This window comes from Acomys russatus, chromosome 23 (genome assembly GCF_903995435.1).
Source record: "Acomys russatus chromosome 23, mAcoRus1.1, whole genome shotgun sequence".
In the NCBI taxonomy this organism is placed as follows: domain Eukaryota; kingdom Metazoa; phylum Chordata; class Mammalia; order Rodentia; family Muridae; genus Acomys; species Acomys russatus.
Genome location: NC_067159.1, coordinates 23,206,773 through 23,225,748, shown reverse-complemented (window position 1 = coordinate 23,225,748; position 18,976 = coordinate 23,206,773). Strand labels below are relative to the sequence as shown.

General features: G+C 45.3%; 1 protein-coding gene across 1 annotated transcript in view; it reads right to left on the bottom strand.

Annotated features, from left to right (window-relative positions):
• Positions 1-819: 819 nt before the first annotated feature.
• Positions 820-18,976, bottom strand: part of Alg14 (ALG14 UDP-N-acetylglucosaminyltransferase subunit) — a 68,851-nt gene continuing 50,694 nt past the window's right edge. The window contains exon 4 of the mRNA XM_051165690.1: positions 820-1,296. Within this exon, the coding sequence (XP_051021647.1) occupies positions 1,066-1,296 (231 nt within the window). The 3' untranslated portion in view covers positions 820-1,065. The remainder of the gene's footprint in view (positions 1,297-18,976) is intronic.

Genomic DNA, 18,976 nt, shown 5'->3' with positions numbered 1-18,976 from the left:
CTTCCCTGTTCCCAGCTCCTTATGTAGTTCAGGCTGGCCCCAAACCTGCTAGGTAGCCAAGGATACCCATAAACTCCTGATCCCCCTCCCTCTACTCCCTGAGTGTGGGAACATACACTAGAATGACGAGACCTACCCCAAGCCCAGCTTATCCCGGCCTTTCCTTTTTATAATACAGAACGCTTGTTTTATTTAAAGCTGTAAAACAGGAAATGTTGCTAAACATACACACTCTATATTTAGGTTGAGAAAAAACAAAACAAAAAAACCCAAAAGAAACAAAACCCCAGGGGCTGGAGAGATGGCTCTGAGGTTAAGAGCACTGTCTGTTCTTCCAAAGGTCTTGAGTTCAATTCCCAGCAACAACATGGTGGCTTACAACCATCTGTAATGAGATCTGGTGCCCTCTCCCGGCCTGCAGGCATACACACTGACAGAAGTAATAAAAAAATAAAAATAAAAGAAACAAAATCCCACAGATGTAAGAGTTTTGAACAGTGTTATATACTTTTATTTAAAAAAATATTCCAGTGTACAGACAGCTATTTGATGGATACTGTGTACTAATATTTGTCTGTCTTCATTGAATTATTTGCACATTTTAAATTCTTTTTCTTTCTTTATCTTTTCTTTTTTTCTTTTTCTTTTCTTTTTTTTTTTTTTTTTTTTTGGTTTTTCGAGACAGGGTTTTTCTGTGTAGCCTTGGCCATCCTGGACTCACTTTGTAGACCAGGCTGGCCTCGAACTCACAGTGATCCGCCTGCCTCTGCCTCCCGAGTGCTGGGATTAAATTCTTTTTTCTTTTTTGAGACAGGTTTCTCTGTGTAGCCTTGGCTGTCCTGGACTCACTTTGTAGACCAGGCTGGCCTTGAACTCATAGAGATCTGCCTGCCTCTGCCTCCTGAGTGCTGGGATTACAGGCATGCGCTATCACACTTGGCCCCATTTTAAATTCCTTACCATTGATAATTCACTGATTGGGCTTTTGAAAAACTTTACAATAACGACGGCATGGTAACTGCTGCTGGCAATTGTAAAATTCCTAAGACTTGGAGTTGCCATTTGTCAAACAACTCGGCCCAGGTACACAGACTTGGGGTACTTCTCCTTGAGAGCTGGCCACTGGACAATGAAGTAGTCGGAGAGGTGCAGCAGGATCTTCCCAGACAGGGACAAAGTTTCTACTCGGCAGATGCTCTCAACGTAGACAATGATCACCTTCTTTATTCCAAGTATCCCAAGGATCAGGGCAGACACACAGATGGGGACACACGTTCCTGGGCCATTACACAGCACCTTAAAAAAAAAAGCCAAGTCAAAATACAGAGCAGTGTCTTCAGTGGATCATTCAGAATTTAAAAACACTCTAATCTTAGAAAGAGATTTATTAATCCAGTTAAGCCTTTCCTGTTAAAACCACAGATGTGACAGTGTACTGAAGGCAATGTACTCAGAAGACATGTGGAGCTTTGATGTCTTGGCTCTCTTACTTTCCAGCTGTGTGACTTGGGGCAAATAACTTAACTCTCCCTCCCTCTCTGTATGTGGTATGCACACTCATATGTGTTCCTGTAGGGGTTAGAGGCCAGAGGTTGACACTGGAAGTCTCCTTTTACTGTTCTCTTCACTTTATTTGTTTGTTTGTTTTGTTTTTTGAGACAGGGTCTCTCTGTGTAGCCTTAGCTATTCTAGACTTGCTTTGTAGACCAGGCTGGCCTTGAACTCACAGTGATCTGCCTGCCTCTGCCTCCCCAGTGCCAGGATTAAAGGCATGCGCCACCACGCCTGGCTTCTTCACTTTATTTTTTCAGACCCCTGAATCCAGCCTCTCAGGAATCCAGGGCTCACTATTTTGGTAAGGGGGCCGGCCCTGGAGTTCTGTATCTGTTTTGCTCTACCCACTAATGCAGGACTGCAGACTCCTGTGGCTCTTATGTAGGCGCTGGAGATCCAAACTCAGATGATCATACTCCATAGCAGGCACTATCTGCTAAGCTGTCTCTCCAGCACTGCTGATCACTTAACTTCCAACCTCCAACATGGTGGGGTAGTGATGACTCAGTGCTCATTGGATGGAATCTGGAAGAGTATTTCACTCTTCTATGAGCCTTGTGAACCTTCTGTGTTCCGCAATACAAAGAAAACAGACAACAAAACAAAACAAAACTGAAACTAAGACCCATTCAGTTTTCTTTCTTCTACACGTGTTCTTTCTGTCTTTATTTATTTTGGCTCTTCGAGACAGGGTTTCTCTGTGTGATAGTCCTGCCCACTGATGTCCTGGATTCACGTTGTAGATCAGGCTGGCCTCAGCTCAGAGAGATCTGCCTGCCTCTGCCTCCCAAGTGCTCGGATTACAGGCATGTGCTACCATGCCTGGCAGAGTTATTTAATTTGTAATTGTGTGTATGCATTTCTCTATACATTTTTGTGTAGACATGAGTTCGAGGTCAGCTTGGTCTACAAAGTGAGTCCAGGACAGCCAGGGCTGTTACACAGAGAAATTGTGTCTCGAAAAACAAACAAACAGGCATGCACCACCACACCCAGGCCCAGCTACTTATATATTCTTAATGTAGAAGAAAATGCATCCAATGTATGTAGTATCTCTTGGGCTCTAACCCTACAAACAGGACACTCAGAAGAGGACTGCGACATGAATGAAGATACTTGTTTGTTTGTTTTTGTTTGGTTTTTACTCAACAGAACTGAATCTGTGCCAGTAACACAGAAGAGCTTTAGTATTTCTAGACTTCTGCTAATATTTACAGAAAGCCACCAACTTTGAACAAATTGGTTGACTAATCTAACAAGAGAAATAACACTTCCAATCACAGAACAACTGCAAAGAATTTTTATTGGTCTTTGAAGAAATGAGCAGAATCTTACTTCATAGACTTATTAGTAAGATAATTTATTACTATTTGAGAGGAAAAAGTATTTTATACAATATCTTCCTCAAGCACTCATATTGACTGAATTAGTAAAACCCAATAAATCATTTTACTCCACAACTACAAAGCAGGAGGCTTATAGTTGTCTACACATGCCTATTAGCATCATGCACAATGTCACGTGATCCTTCCAAAACCAAATCCACAAAGCATCAGATACTCTTCTAGTGAGCTGGGTCTTCAGACACAGGGCTGAGTGTCCTTGCACAACAGGGACTCTCACACAGAGGAACGGCATGCCTCTGGGCAAGCATAGCAAAGGCTGAAAGAGTCTGATAAAAGTCATGGTGCCCAGCTCCATCCTTCCTGCAGGTATGAGCACCTAGACACCATTCCCAGGTAGAACCAATCATTTTAGTAGCTTTCTGGAGTGTTCTTCCTATAACTTGAATGGCTCCTTCTTTCACGGAGAGCTTTTCAGTGGCTAAGCAGAGCCAGAGTCCAGCTTACATCTCCATTAGATTAACAGTCTCTCAAAGCAGCACAGTGCAAACGACATGGGCCTGAGGGGGTGGAAGAGGTGCACAGGCTGCAGATGGACCTAAGACTGGGCAACAGCAGTAGATCTCACCAGCACTATTTATTAACAACGCACCATTAGGCCGGGCATGGTGGTGCACACCTGTAATCCCAGCACTTGGGAGGTAGAGGCAAGTGGCTCGATGTGAGTTCGAGGTCAGCCTGGTCTACAAAGTGAGTCCAGGACAGCCAAGGCTACATAGAGAAACCCTGTCTTGAAAAACCAAACCAAACAAACAAAAAAACCAAACAACAAACCCAAAAAACTCACCATGGTTGAACATTTTAATTTATATACACATACTTTTAATATATATGGAATGCTTTAATCATTACAGTGATCATCTGAGAGGAGTTTATCCTTTTTTGCAGATGAGGAGACAATCTGCTCGATCACTGGGTTAGGAGGTAGAGAGGTTATATGACTTCAGGCTACATTTTTTCTTTAGTTATTTTCCTAACTTAAAAATGGGGAAACTGAAGTAAGTGATTTGTCGGCCCTACAACTCCAGTTTGCCTCTACTGTTGTTTGATACCTAGAAACTCACTCTGATTTCTTTCCTGGCTTTAGAGTGCCCTGCCCCAGTTGTGGGGCCAGCCCTGTGTATCACAGGGTGGTCAGCTGGATTCTTGGCCTCTGTCCATAAGATTCCTGTAGTTGAGACAACCAAGAAGGACCTCAAGTACTGCCACATCTGTCCAGGTAACAACTACTGTATTGAAGCACTTCTAATCCTTGGATTATTTTCCTCAATCTTCTTCAAAACAGCATAGAACAAAACTAAAGTTATAGCTTGGTGGAACTTGAGTGACACAAAACATTTATACATATATATATATTTTTTAAAGGCATACATAGCTGGGTGTGGTGGCACACACCTTTAATCCCAGCACTTGGGAGGCAGAGGAGGTTGGATTTTTGTGAGTCTGAGGCCAGCCTGGTCTACAAAGTGAGTCCAGGACAGCCAGGACTACACAGAGAAACCCTGTCTCGAAAAACCAAACCAAATCAAACCAAACCTATACATATCCACTGTACTCACTTCAATATCTGACTGACTGTTTATACAAGCAATATATACATGTACATGCTGGATAATGGTGAGAGACACCCAAACATCCCACCATAGATGGAATGGGAGGCTGGTAAAAGGGAAAGTCAGAGATTTTGTTTCTTCCTGTTCTATATCTTCATCCTCTTAGGCTCCTTACTCTAAAAGGGACAGGCAGAGCCAAAACTACAAGATCATAAATCAACAGGCCAGTGGGAAGCAGGATACAGCCCCAGGATAAAGTTACTGACACATCGAGTGCAAGGCCTTGGCTTTGACCTCTAACCCTGGGGTAAGAGAGGTAAAGGGGGAATGGGGGTGAGGGAGGGGGGAAGACACATGAATTCCAAGGAAAACCACTTTTAATTAAGCACAGATTTTAATTATAGCAGAAGCCTCAAATGTTTTAAAATATGAAGTATGATTTTATTATTTTAAGAAGCATACCAGAGACACTGACTCCAAGCGTTGGGGGCAAAAAAAAAAAAAAAAAAAAAAAAAAGCCCAGCAAGAAGCTTTGTGTTTAACAACTTTAATCTAATGACCAAAAATACAAATCCTCAATGCATGCCGTATCACTGCTCTGGCCATCTCTTGGCTTACTTTCAGGGCAATCTAGAGTCTGCATGGGAACAAAGTTGCCTACAAGGAAAGGAGGAGGCAGGGGCAAGGCAGTACGGAAAGAGAGTGCCTCTTCTCTGCTCCCCTCTAGTGAACCCTCCACTTGTAATTTGACTGTGCACATCTAACCATAAATTTACACTTCTGTGGCTGGCTAAGATAATGGCTGCCACCCACGGGTTTTTCTTTTCCTTTCACACACTATATTTTGATCATGTTTATCCTTTCCCCCAAGTTCTCCTACTTTCCACCTCCCTACACACCCACCTACATGTTCTTTTTCTTTCTTAAAAAAAAAAGCAAGAAGCAAAACTCCCCACAACAGTAAAAGGGGGGGGGGGGGGAGAGCCAAAACAAAGCAAAAGAATCTATAAAAATACAACTGAGTTCACTTTCTGTTGGACAACAGCCAGCATCTCCTTACCTTTTTCTTGGGAGGACTGATCTATCTTTTGTGCTCAACTTAAGTGTTTGAATGACTACATCCAACCCAGCCTGACTTCTCCTGCGACATGCTTCTGGTTCAGGTAAGAATACAAGGCACAAACAGCAAGACCAGCACATCTGATGAGCCTGCTGACTGAATGTGTCTCTTTTCCTCTCTCCTCCTCTCCTCCTTTAAAAAAAATTAATTTAAAAAATTTTATAATTTATTCATATTACATCCCAGTGTTACCCCCCTCTCTCATATCCTCCCATTCCGTCTCCTTCTTCCCATCCCCCTTCCCCTCCCCCAAGTCCTCTGATGGTAGGGGGTTAAGGAGGTAGGGGGAGATGGAGCTCTTCTCCCTTACCTTCTGACCCTATTCTATCAGGTCTCATTAGGACTGCCTGCATCCTCTTCCTCTGTGGCCTGGCATGTCCACCTGGCCAAAAGGAAGTGATCAAATAGCAGGTACTAGAGTCCATGTCAGAAGTAGCCTCTCCTCCCCTCACTGGGGGATCTATGTGGAGCATGAATTGTCCACTGGCTACATCTAAATAGGGGGTCTAGGTTCTCTCCATGCATTGTCCTTGGTTGGTATATCAGTTTCTGCAGGAACCCCTGCCCTCTCCCCAACCCCGGGTCCAGATTTGTTGGCTTTGTTGCTCTCCCTGTTGTAGAGCTCCTGTCCCCTCTGTGCCCTTCTATTCCTCCATTCTTCCATAAGACTCTCAGTGCTCTGCCTAGAATTTGGCTATGAGTCTTAGCATCTGTTTTGATCCCTTGTTGGGTGGAGTCTTTCAGAGGACAGCTCCTGTCCTGTTCCCTCTCTTCAACTGCTTCCAGTGTCTATTCTATTTGCCCTTCTAAATGTGAATCAAGCATCCTCCCTAGAAGCTAACTTGTTAGTTAGCTTCTTTAGGTCTGTGGATTGGAAGTGTGGTTATCCTGTATTATATGGTTAACATCCATTTCCTCTCTTTCTTTTCTCAGGGTTTTCTCGTTATATAGTCCTGGTGGTTGGCCTAGAACTTATTATATAGCCTAGGGTAGCCTAAAACTCATGGGTTATCCTGCTCTGTGCTGATGTTATGGGTGAGTCCCACCATGCCTGTCTGGAGCACTGCTTTCTTTAGAGTTCTGGAAGGCAGATGGGTGTGGACTTAGGCCTCTTGATATATGGCTTGCTGTTGTGCGAAAAATTTGAGAATAAAGCCACTGCAAAGGCAAGTGGAGCTGAGAGATGATGACAGGCCAGGCTCCTTTTGAAGACAAGGTTTAAGGTCCATGAATCTGGGGCTGGAGAGATGGCTCAGTGGTTAAGATCACTGGCTGCTCTTCCAGGGGTCCAGAGTTCAATTCCCAGCAACCACATGCTGGCTCACAACCATCTGTCATGCAAGTGTACACGGAGGCAGAGCACACATACACACAAAACACATAAAAATAAATATTAAAAAAAATGCATGAATCCAGCTGTGCATGAAGGAACCCAGATCTTTCCCTAGACTCGCCAGGTATGTGAAAGGACATATTTTATCTTTGCTTAAGCAAGTTTCAATCAAAATTTCTGTCACTGGCAGTAAAAATCATTCTAACTGGCATAATCCTATATTTTGTCTGACTTTCTAACTAGCCTCTGACTATTGGCAGTGCCAACTAGTAGGTGTTCCATGTATACCTGTTGGATGAATTACCGTGTCAATACCACTATGAAACAGGAAGTCCTAGAGATGCAGTGAAAGCAATGCATGCCATAGGTCTAGGGAACAAAAAGAGGCCAGCCCACTGTATACACAGTCATGAGGGAGGACGCACTGGCCAAGGACCAAGAACAATCATAACAGGCTTGGTCTGTACATTTGAGTCACAAAGTCATGTCCCACTGGCAGAAACATAACACCCGCATGTATGAAAAGACGCGCTTAGCTTCATTCGTTTGAACTTAAGTCTCCGCCTATCCAGGAATCCCCTCTCAAGTCTGAACCTGGAATTTTGGGGTGCTGTGTCAGAGACGTGCAGTTTTGGCTGATCTAGAACAAGGCATGTGAAGGCCAGACTGGAAAACTCCAAAGGCTTCATTCTCAGGACACTAGACAGAAAAGTAGAGCCTGGGAAGGTGGCCCAAAAGTCACTTTCTTGTTTAAAAAATAATTTACTTAACTTTATTTTATGTGCATTGGCGTATAGTGGATATAAACATGTTTTTGTTTTGACCCCATGTGTGGGATGGGGACAGACTTGTGAGAGAACAGGTGATGTTTATCCATTTAGAAGATGAACCACCGCATGTAAGGGCTTATTTTTTTGTTTTTTGTTTTCCCCAAGACAGGGTTTCTCTGTGTAGCCTCAGCTATCCTGGACTTGCTTTGTAGACCAGGCTGGCCTCGAACCCACAGTGATCCATCTGCCTCTGCGAGTGCTGGCTGGGATTAAAGACCTATGCCACCACGCCTGGCCTTAGGGGGCTTGGTTTTTGCCATCTTAGCACAGCCTCTGAGAGGACACACACACACACACACACACACACACACACACACACACACACGTATGTATATACACATGTATATATGTATATACACACATGTATGTATGTATGCCCCAAACAGGAGGCGGGACTTTTGGGGTTTGGTATTGCTTGGTTTGTTCATCGCTCTACCTCAAGACACTTCTAGAGAGACAGCTCCATAGAAAACTTCAGGGATCTGGGTTCCAGCAGCAACTTTTGTTGAATTGCTGATCTGTTGAAATCCTGCTGACTACACCAGGGAAATTGCTCCCAGGAAATGAGTCCAAAAAGGTCTACTTCTGTTCCCATTAACCTCTTTTCTCTCCTATCTAGGGTAGGTGGGTTGGAAGGGAGGTATAAGCATTAAAGAACCCCAAACAAAGTAGGTTTGGAAAATGTCGAAGCCTACATTGGTATTTTGCCTGCATGTATGTCTGTATGTGGGTGTCAGATCCCTTGGACCTGGGGTTACAGACAGTTATGAGCTGCCATGTGGGTACTGGGAATTGAACCCAAGTCCTTAGGAAGAATAGTCGGTGCTCTTAACCACTGTACCATCTCTTCGGCTCCTTGAAAGTCACTTTCTGAAGTCTTTTGCTGGTGGCGGAGGAGGATAGAGAGATGTAAAGACCTGTGGGGACACAGCTGCAGGGAAGGCTTTGTTGTGTTCCTAGAGGCAAGTATAGAACCAGAGGACTAGAACCCTCTGTCAAAACTGAGCTTTCGCAGGCAGGAGGCCATTGGAATTCACTCTGTTAAATTCTGTTCCACTCTGCAGCAACCTGGGCAGGGAGGTGAGAGCAGGTGTACTCATGTGGGTTCTGAAATCAGGAGACTAGGAAGACGCTTATCTACAGCTTAATAGGAAGTGATGTCGGTTGGTCACTGTGTTAAGAAAGGCTGCAGAGGCTAGATGTGGTGCATGCCTTTAATCTCAGCTCTCGGGAGGGAGAGGCAGGCATAGCATCTCTGTGTGAGTTCAAGGCCAGCCTTGTCTACATACAAAGTTGCAGGACAGCCAGGGCCACACAGTAAGGCCCTGTTTCAAATAAATAAACAAATAGAGTTGTATCTTGTTTCTAAAATCTGATTCCGGTAGCAGGACAACTACCCCTTCCTGGGTCCCTTTTGCAGTTGCTAAATGGGCCACTCATTTGGCCAGCTGTCTGCCTCCACCCATCCAGGATCCAGTGGTATAATGGAGCAGGGCTGGAGGAGAATCTGTTCTACTGCCAAAGGTACCACTGGCAGGGGCCAGCATCCATCGTCAGTGGTACCAGCCACAGCATCTCCTGTTCAGCAGCAGTGGCAGCAAGTATCCCTCAGCAAGCAGCCCTGTGGCCATGTACTTGTGGCATGGCTCTACCTGCTCAGCTCCTATTTTCATCCCTCTATTTCCTGTGGCCACTTCATTAAATTCCTGACAGTTCTAGAGTGCTCAGTGACATTTATACAATCAATCAGAATGTATGGTGGTGTGCTAAGGAGAATGCTAACTGGTCTGAAAGGAACAAGGGTTATGATAGTAGCAGTGCAGAGTCAAAGTGCTAAAACACACTGTAATGGTTGCAGTTACCACAGGCAGTGCTGAAGCCCTGGCCCATTGCATGGAAAATGAGAAATACCAATGAGATGCCACTGTAAAAAGAGATGTGGCGGGCTGGGTGTGGTGGCTCACACCTTTAATCCCAGCACTTGGGAGGCAGAGTCAGGCAGATTACTGTAAATTCGAGGCCAGCCTGGTCTACAAAGTGAGTCCAGGATAGTCAAGGCTACACAGAGAAACCCTGTCTCAAAAAACCAAACCAAACCAAACAAAACAAAACAAAAAAGAAAGAAAGAAAAAAGAAAAAGATGCGGCAAGTTTCCAAGTGTCCCAAGTATACAGAAAAAATAAGCAAAAAGCCTTATACAGGAGACAAGGAGGGTAAATTCAGTCTCACAAATATACCAGAAAACTGAAACCAATGCATCTGAGATAGTCAGGGAGGAAAAAATACCGCTGTATGGCGGATGGTCTGGACAACAGAGAGGCCCAGAATGCTGGGGTGAAGCCTGGGGAGGGTAGTGCTGAGTATCGACCGTGCGGACAGCAGGCAGGAAGGGTGTGCAGCACCATCGGCTGTGCGGACAGCAGGCAGGAAGGGGTGTGCAGCACCATCAGCCATGTGGACAGCAGGCAGGAAGGGGTGTGCAGCACCATCAGCCATGTGGACAGCAGGCAGGAAGGGGTGTGCAGCACCATCGGCTGTGTGGACAGCAGGCAGGAAGGGTGTGCAGCACCATCGGCCGTGTGGACAGCAGGCAGGAAGGGTGTGCAGCACCATCGGCCATGTGGACAGCAGGCAGGAAGGGTGTGCAGCACCATCGGCCATGTGGACAACAGTCAAGAAGGGGTGTGCAGCATCATCGGCTGTGCGGACAGCAGGCAGGAAGGGTGTGCAGCAGCTGGGATGACGCATGTACTTGGCTCATGTTATGGTACATGGTATTTTATCTCTTTTACATTTAGTCATCTGAGTGGTAACAGTTAGACAGAAATACCTAAATATCAGGACCAATGTGAAATAACCAAATAAATCCTAGACACTTGAGTCAGTTTGTAAACTGCAAGATCTCTCCTAGGTCTGCTGTTAACAGACTGCCCGCCATCGCTGTGTGCACTAAACTCCACTGTACGTGAGCAACTCACCTGACCACATGTTTCTGCGCTCGATGTCTGCTGCTTCATTGCAGCCCATCCAACTATGGTACTCTTACTTTTGTTTTGAATTCATATTTGTTTATTTCTACCATACCGACTTAAAAAAAGGGAATTGGGAGCTGGAAAGATGGCTCAGAGGTTAGGAGCACTGTCCGTTCTTCCAAAGTCCTGAGTTCAGTTCCCAGCGACCACATGGTGGCTCACAACCATGCACACAGCGATCTGATGCCCTCTTCTGGCCTGCATGTGTACATGCAGATAGAGCATTCATACACATAAAGTAAATAAATAAATCTTTTTAAAAAATGGAGTAGAACAGACTAAAGAGAAAGAAACCTGTGGTTTTAAGCTAAAGCCAACCGAGTATTCTAAGTCTGTTGCCTCTTGCTCACTTTTCTATTTCTCTTTCCCCAGACAGAACATCCATGTCCTTTTAACCCATGTCAGAAGAGAAGCAAGCCACAGACTTATCTAAGCTGCTGTACCAATGTCTTAAAGGTACTGGCTCCTCCATTAGTTACTTGCACATTCTAGGTAGCAACTCAAAAAGTACTGTTCACAATTTAGCCGGGTTACTAGAAAGAGCAGGAAACTTCAGGCTTGTGGATCCTGTCTGGTTGTTAAGTTCCAAATCTGATAACCCATCACTGATTATTTCTGCTCAGACAGAATCCCCTGCTCACCGTCACTCAGTCCACTAAGAGGATGACTCAGAGCCATAGCAAAGGAGGAAATCCTCTAACTTCTGGCAGCATGGAAGGACCTGGAGGAGGTTACGTGAAATGATACAAACCAGGTAGAGAAAGACAAACACTGCATATTCTCCGTCATGCGTAGAAGCTAAGGAAGTTGGTAACATGGAAGTAGAGTAGAATTGAGGTCACGAGAGACTAGTGCGAGGACAGGCACAGAGTGGATAATGTGTAACAAAACAGACTTCTAGGGGGAGGGAAGGTAGCTCTGATGTAAAATAGCAGAAAAGAATAACTACAGGTGACAGCAGTTACATATGTCAAATAACTGCAGGAAAATATGATGTTTCATTTTCCCACACATGGAAATTATAATACTTGGCCATTATACATTGTATATCAAGTTATAATTTTATACTATGTAAATGAGTAAAAACACCATATATCTAATTGTTTCAAGAAGACGTTAGCTAATATGGTGCTTATGGGCTAGGGCTTGGCCACCATGCTGACCTGGATTGGCTGCTGATCGGCAATGTGACCTGGGACAACATATTTACCTACTGCAAGCCTCAACTTTCCCGCTTACAGAGTCTTTCATTTAAGAGATAGTTTATTAAGCAAAGGCCACAGGGCAGGATCTGCTGCACCTATCAGTGAACCAAGTCCTGCTCTCACAAAAATGTTCCCGGAGAGATCATGAGCCTGACGGTGACATCCACCAGGCCTCAGGCTACGCTGTTTGGACATGTCATATTTGTTGAAGGCTATTTCTCCATCTGTAAGTACAAAGTAGGCAAAGGAACTGAGAGTTTGTTGGTGCCCATACTAAGTAAGTTTTTAATTTCCTGCAATTGCTAAGCCAAGAACAAGAATTAAATAAAGCTCAGAACAAACACACAAAGCCAGCCTCAGCACCGGCAGGTGAGGAGCACAGCTTCTGGACCTCTTGACTGCTGCTGCTATCAGTTAAGGAAACAGAGCCTTGTTGTTTTCCTGTTCTCTGCACAACTGGACCAAAGGGACGACTTCCTGCCTTCTTGGTCTTTTTTGGTTTTCATTGTATTTTCAGCCCACTGAAACATTTTCAACAAGTTCTTTAGAGCTTTGGTCCAGTGTTTGCCCTTATGTATTAGGTAGGACTTTCTGGTACAGAGCCAGCCGGAGCTAGAGGTGGCCATATAGAGCATCCATTCTTTGCTAGGCAGAACCTAATATAATTGTGCATCTTGCATAATAACAGTAGTTCCTCTTTACCTGCGGGATATGACCTAGCCTTAGCAAATGCTTCATGCCACGAGTGTACTAAACCCTACAGAGACTATGTTTTCTTATACATACCCATGAAAATTTATAAACAAGGCACAATATGGGATTAACAATAACTAATAATAAAATAGAGTAGCTATAAAATATACTGCAGATGTTAACAACCTCAGCATATGACTTTTTCTTTTTTATTTCTTTAAGTCAAGAACTTTTATACCATTTCTCTTTCAGAAAGCACTTTATGGCTTTTCTGTGCCATATTCAAATTGCCAACATTACTTTAGCTTCGAGGTCAACTTGACTAAACTAAGGGTTACTCAGACATAAGCACAGTGATCCTGTACCTGTCAGTCTGATAATAAAGATGCTTCTAAGTGACTCACAGAAGTATTATCATAGAACGCGTATGCATGCTAGATAAGGGAAAGAGCCAAGTGCGGGGAGGGACAAAGGAGAACAGGCCAGACTTTCTCATGCCACTCAAGACTGTGAGCAGTTTTAATCTTATATATGCTATAGTTTTAGAATTTTCCATTTAATATTTTCACACTGCCTCTTACCATGAGTAATTGAAACTGCAAAAAGTATAGCCTTGGATGGAGGGACTACTCAACCTCACTTAAATCTTACAATGCTCTGGGGGCAGGGGGCGGGGCATTTTCATGTTTTATACAGAGAGTCGAAGGGACAGAAGATTTCATGGACATGAGCAAAATCACAGAGCCTGTTGGTGAGTGAGGCAAGACTAATGCCCAAGACACAAGGGCGAGGTCCATGTTTGTCTCCCCCTTATGCTGGCCCACCTAAGGCCTGTCAACCAAATCCCATGTTAGCTAGAAGTAGGATGGAGGGAAGGCAGTGCCAAGGCAGAGTATTAACTAAAGCTCATCAGGTGAAAACCCAGTACTCGGTAGGCAGAGGCAGGCAGATTTCTGTGAGTTCGAGGCCAGCCTGGTCTACAAAGTTAGTTCAAGGCAGCCAAGGATACACAGAGAAACCCTGTCTTGAAAAACCAAAATAAATAAATGAATAAAATAAATAAATAAAATAAAATGTAGAGTCTCTCTAAACCAGAATCCCTAAGTCTAATTTAAAATGTGGAATTTCTGACTATTGGAATCCCTCAGTCTAGGGCGGCCAGCTCTCAGATGATCTGGTGTACATCAACACTTGGAAATTTACAAGAGGGTCTGCATGTGCTAAAGGGAAAACAGCAAGAGAAGGGAAGGTGGTGAATTAATCACCTTCCTATTGTTGTGATAAGACACCAAGACCAGGCCACTTACGGAAGAAAGGGGTCACCCAGAGGGTGGAGTCCGGCATGGCAGGCAACCGTGGCAGCCGGCGGCAGATATGGTAGAAACAGCTGAGAGGAGCTAACTTAAATGGCTTGAGTCTGTAAGGTCTCAAAACCTGCCCGGAAGGACACACTTCCTCCGGCAAAGCCACACCTCCTCAGCTTCCCCAAAAGTGCCACCAATGGGAACCTGAGCATTCATTCGAATGCCCGAGACCATGAGAATGCCCAAGACCATGAGAATGCCCATCATTCAAACCGCCACAGGTGGGGCAGTCTCTCTCTCTGGAGGTTCCACATGGAGACAGCTCAGCCAGAAGCCCTTCCCAGTGGCAGCTAGAGTCAGCTGCCTCTCACAAAGCAAGCATTCTTGGAGGAGGCAGTTATCCCAAGGCCTACGAGCTTGCTCCATAATTACCCAAAATGTGTTTTCAAAGGTGATGGCTTTCAGAGAGTGCGGACAGATAGGATACAAAATGGCGTTAAAAAGATGCGGTACCCCACTCTGCTCAAGTTCACTGCAGTTCCTGGTGGCCTGTCCCATCCTTTCTAAGAGCATGTGCGGGGCGGGGGCAGTTTGCTGCTCATGCTCGGCATCAGTCTTGTATTTGGGGATGCGATGGCTAGGCTAGCAGAACAAAGGGAGGCCCTGTCAGAGCAGATACTAAGGACATGGGTGGCAGGTTTAAGTGAGTTCAACAAGTAGTTGGGAAAGAACTTGTCTCACCAAAAGCCAAGGTTTCTTTAAAAAAAGAGACTCCCAGCCACTGTGAGAATTCTACACCTCCAGAGTTTCTAATTCAAATACGGAGTTGCCTGTTTCTTGAAACACGTTTTGGTTTGGTGAGTATCTGAGGTGTTGACATGCTAGGGAAAAAAGAGGTGGGAACACTTTGGAGTCAACTGGCTGGCTCCAAAGTGCCTGGCTTGGTCACATCCCACCTGTGTGGCATGGGGCAGTTATGTCATCTCTCTCTGGCTGCTTTCTCACATCTAAGATGTCGAGTCAAGCCGCACCTCTCCCATTGGGGCACAGTGAAGATCCACTGGGGAAAGGCTGACAGCTTTCCACTGCTGCGAGTCCCACCCGGACACTCTGTGCTGTTGTTATTTAGTTTCTCTGCTTGCAGCTGCCTCACAGCCACCAAAAACCCTGCCCACAAGCTCAGGGAAGAGAAGCCCCATGGCGTGTGCACAGCTGCTGTTCTCTCCAGCTCTACAGGGCCTTTTTTTTTTTTTTTAAAAGGGAATTAGTCTTCCCTCCTCCCTTCAGGCCAGCCGAGGGCACCGCTGGGCCACAATCCAGGAATCTTCTGTTGGGCAGTGGTTTCTCAGGGTCTCATTAGGTAGCTTGTAAGGAAAAAAGGAGGTAGAGATTAAAAAACAAACAAACAAACAAAAAAAGAGCCCATATTTTTGTGTGGTTCAGCCAAGAGGGACAACAATGCACACCCTGGTGGTGTCCTGGTAGGTTTCTCAGGGTAAGACTTAGAAGTCTGCTATGAGATTTAGACAGTCCATTAGGGTGTAAATAAGATGAAATGATCTTAACCGGGATTAAATCACACTTTCTGAGTGTGACAGAGCATTTCCCGGGAGAGTAAATGCCATGCAGCCTTCAAATCCACTTGCCCATTGTTCATGACACCACCCTCCACCACTATCCAACCCCACTCAGCCTTCCCTGGCAGTCCACCATGGTGTCTGAAAACAGAAATGGGCTCCCTCTCGGTGCAGGAAGCCAGGGCAGTGGGAAGGCATGAAGGAGACCAGAAGCAAGGCATTCACATGTGCAACGCCACACTTTAAACTGAACGTCAATGATAGCCAGGGTGTTAAAATCCACGGTGTGACTCTAACTATAGGCAGTCCACCTTTCGGTTGTCTCACTTCTAGGTCTTCATTGTGGAACTCGGGCGGGAGTGGAGGGTCAGCCTGGCCGAGTGCTCACAATGTGTATGCTGTATATAGCCCATTGCTATAGCATTGGGCTGCCTGAGTTTGTAGCTTCTCTCTGGTACCTAAGCATCAATCTCTGGGCTAAGTTAAGTTTCTTTCTATGGCCCAGCTTTCTTATTTACAAGATGGAGGTAAGAATGGCTAACCCAGAGGATTGTCTGGCGACTACATGAACTAGAATGTGTACAGTATCATAGTGGTATCGGGCAGTTTTCTTGGTAGTAGGGCCTGGGACGGCGAGTCAGCCTTCAGAGAACCCAACCTAGAATTGTGGAATATGTTCAACCCCTAGCACATACTTCTATGCACAAAACAGGTCACCGAAGTTTCCAGGGGACCCACAGAGAGACTGCTCACTCACTCTGGAGGTGCTGGCCAGTATAACATCACAAGACCTCGGCAAGAGCAAAGGCTTTGCTCAGTGAGCACCTTCACACATAGGAACAGAAAGCTTCTACAACAAGCCATTGGTTAAACAATCCCTGCCCCGTTCCTGACACTCTTGAAAATCTACAAAATGGGGCAAGGAGATGGTAAAGGGCTTGCCTCCCAAGCTTGAGGACCCGCTGTAACCACGAGCTGCACCAGTACACACCTGTCACTCAGCACTGGGAATGGTGGGGGGGGGGGGAGCAGGGGGTGGAAAGGGGGGCAGAGATGAGAGGATCACTGGAAGCCCACAGGCCAGGCCCATGTGGTCCACAATGGGCAGTCTAATAAGGAAACCCTTTAAAGCACGAGATATTAAGGACCTAAGGGGAATGGATGATACTGGTTGTTTAAGCACGTCGACAGTAAAGCACAAAGAGGAACGGCACTGACAGTTCTGAAGCCACAAAAGGCGACTGGCTCCTTTCTCCGCCCTGCAAGAAACAGCACCCAATATCCTTTCCTTGCTCCCTGCCTTTAGGCTGCTCTTTCAAAATCTGAAACTTCTAATAACATCCTATAAAAATAAACCACAAGACAACCGGCCCAGAGACTGAATTCTCTTCATCCTAGGCAACTTCTAAAGCAAAAGAAGGCAGCTAAAACAAAACAAACAAAACAGGCATTAGTTCACAAAATACAATAAAAATGTCTGGCTTAGCATCCCATGAGGTATGAAGTATGTGGTTTTGCTAGTTTTTTTTTTTTTTTTTAGTGAAATGAGATTTCGTGCACTTTATTTGGATATTTAGATATGCAGGAAACTGAAGGATTTGCTATATGTTGGTGTTCTTCAAAGCATGTGGTTGTCCCAAGTGTCCCCCGACACTGACTTGTTTTAATTATGTCCTCCTCTTTTTGCAAATGTGTGTGGGGTACATGGGCAGCTTCACCCTGCTGGGGAGTCTGTTTGTCTTCTGGCCAGGCCCCCTCTCCTCAGATGGATGGTCCCTCCTGGGTTGGATCCTCCTCTACGGTGAAGCCTGCAGAAACATGGCCTCTGGCAGCCAAGTTGTTTGAAATCGTATCTTTACTTTTTCTTTTCTTTTCTTTTTTTTTTTTTTTGAGACAGGGTTTCTCTGTGTAGCCTTGGCTGTCCTGGACTCACTTTGTAGACCAGGCTGGCCTCGAACTCACAGAGATCTGTCTGCCTCTGTCTCCCAGAGTGCTGGGATTAAAGATGTGCACCACCATGCCTGGCTTGAAATCATATCTTAATAGTTGTTCTACCTAAATCTGTCTTTCCCTTTCCCCTTCATACCCAAACCCTCCTGATTCTACTCTGAAAGCCTGCACAGTCTGGCATTGCTCTAGATTTCTATTGGCCCTGCCTCCTGCGGCCTGTCTCACCTCTCACCAGACTCTAAAAGGGCTTCTATCTATCAGCTGCCCATCTCTCCCTCCTGTTTCATCTTTCATTTCTCTCAAATGCAAATCTGCTCATGTCATCATTTATGTTCAGTGGCTTCTGGCCTTTCCTAGAACTCACTATGTACCCTGCTACTTGGAGTGATTGCAGTTTCAAGGCTCACCTGTGCCCTGCTGCTCTGAATGACGGCAGTTTCAAGGGTCACCTGGATTATTTTCTTTTAGTGGAGCAACCACACAAGTATTGTTCTAGGTAATGTGAGAAATAGTGAGATCCGTGCTCCTGTAATGAAGCCTGCCTATGGCCATGCATATAGATGGTGACCCACTCACTCTGCAGGTACAACCAGTTTCATAGTTCTAAAGTATACTTAATTGTTCCCAGTGCCTTCTTTGTCCAGTTTAATGAGTTCTGAAACACGTAGATTGGATTAGCAATGATTTAGCCAGAATGAGTTAATTCAAGCTGTCTGTAGTTACTGGAAGTCAAAACCTTTAGTACTAGGACTCCCAGATTAAAGAAACAAAGCAAAAGGGGAAGGAGAGCAGTGACCAAAGGGGTTCAGAAAGAGAAGGCTAAAGATTCATACTATGCCTAGTGAATGGCAATTCTACTCACACCGTTCTGCTCACAGGCTGCTTCTCTCACACTCTTATCAATAGCGGCTGACTCTGATTGTTGGGGGACTGTGCCTGTATTTCCAGGTGACGGGGCAGGCAAGCAATACTTACATCGTTTACTATGGTAACCACCGGTCAAGTATATAGTTCCTGTTTCACTGGAGCAAAACGACTCCCCGATCTCAGGAGGAGATAGTATTAACATGGCCACTTCTGAGTCTTCCCACTCTGCTACCCACACTGGGGTGGAGTGGGGTGGGGGAGGAGCCTCCCTGATCAGGGAGTTTAGAACAGACTGTGGCTGCTTAGCTTTGCCAGCCCACAAGAGTGTTTTCTTCCTTCCTCCCTCCCTCCCTTCCTTCCTTCCGTTTTTTGAGACAGGATCTTTCTGTGTAGCCCTGGCTGTCTGGACTCCCTCTGTAGACTAGGTTGGTCTGGAACCCACAGAGAGCCACCTGCCTCTGCCTCCGGAGTACTGGGATCAAAGGCGTGGGGCACCTCGCTGGGCTCTCTCTTTTTTTTTTTTAATTGAGCTTGTCTTTAATACACATCCATCCT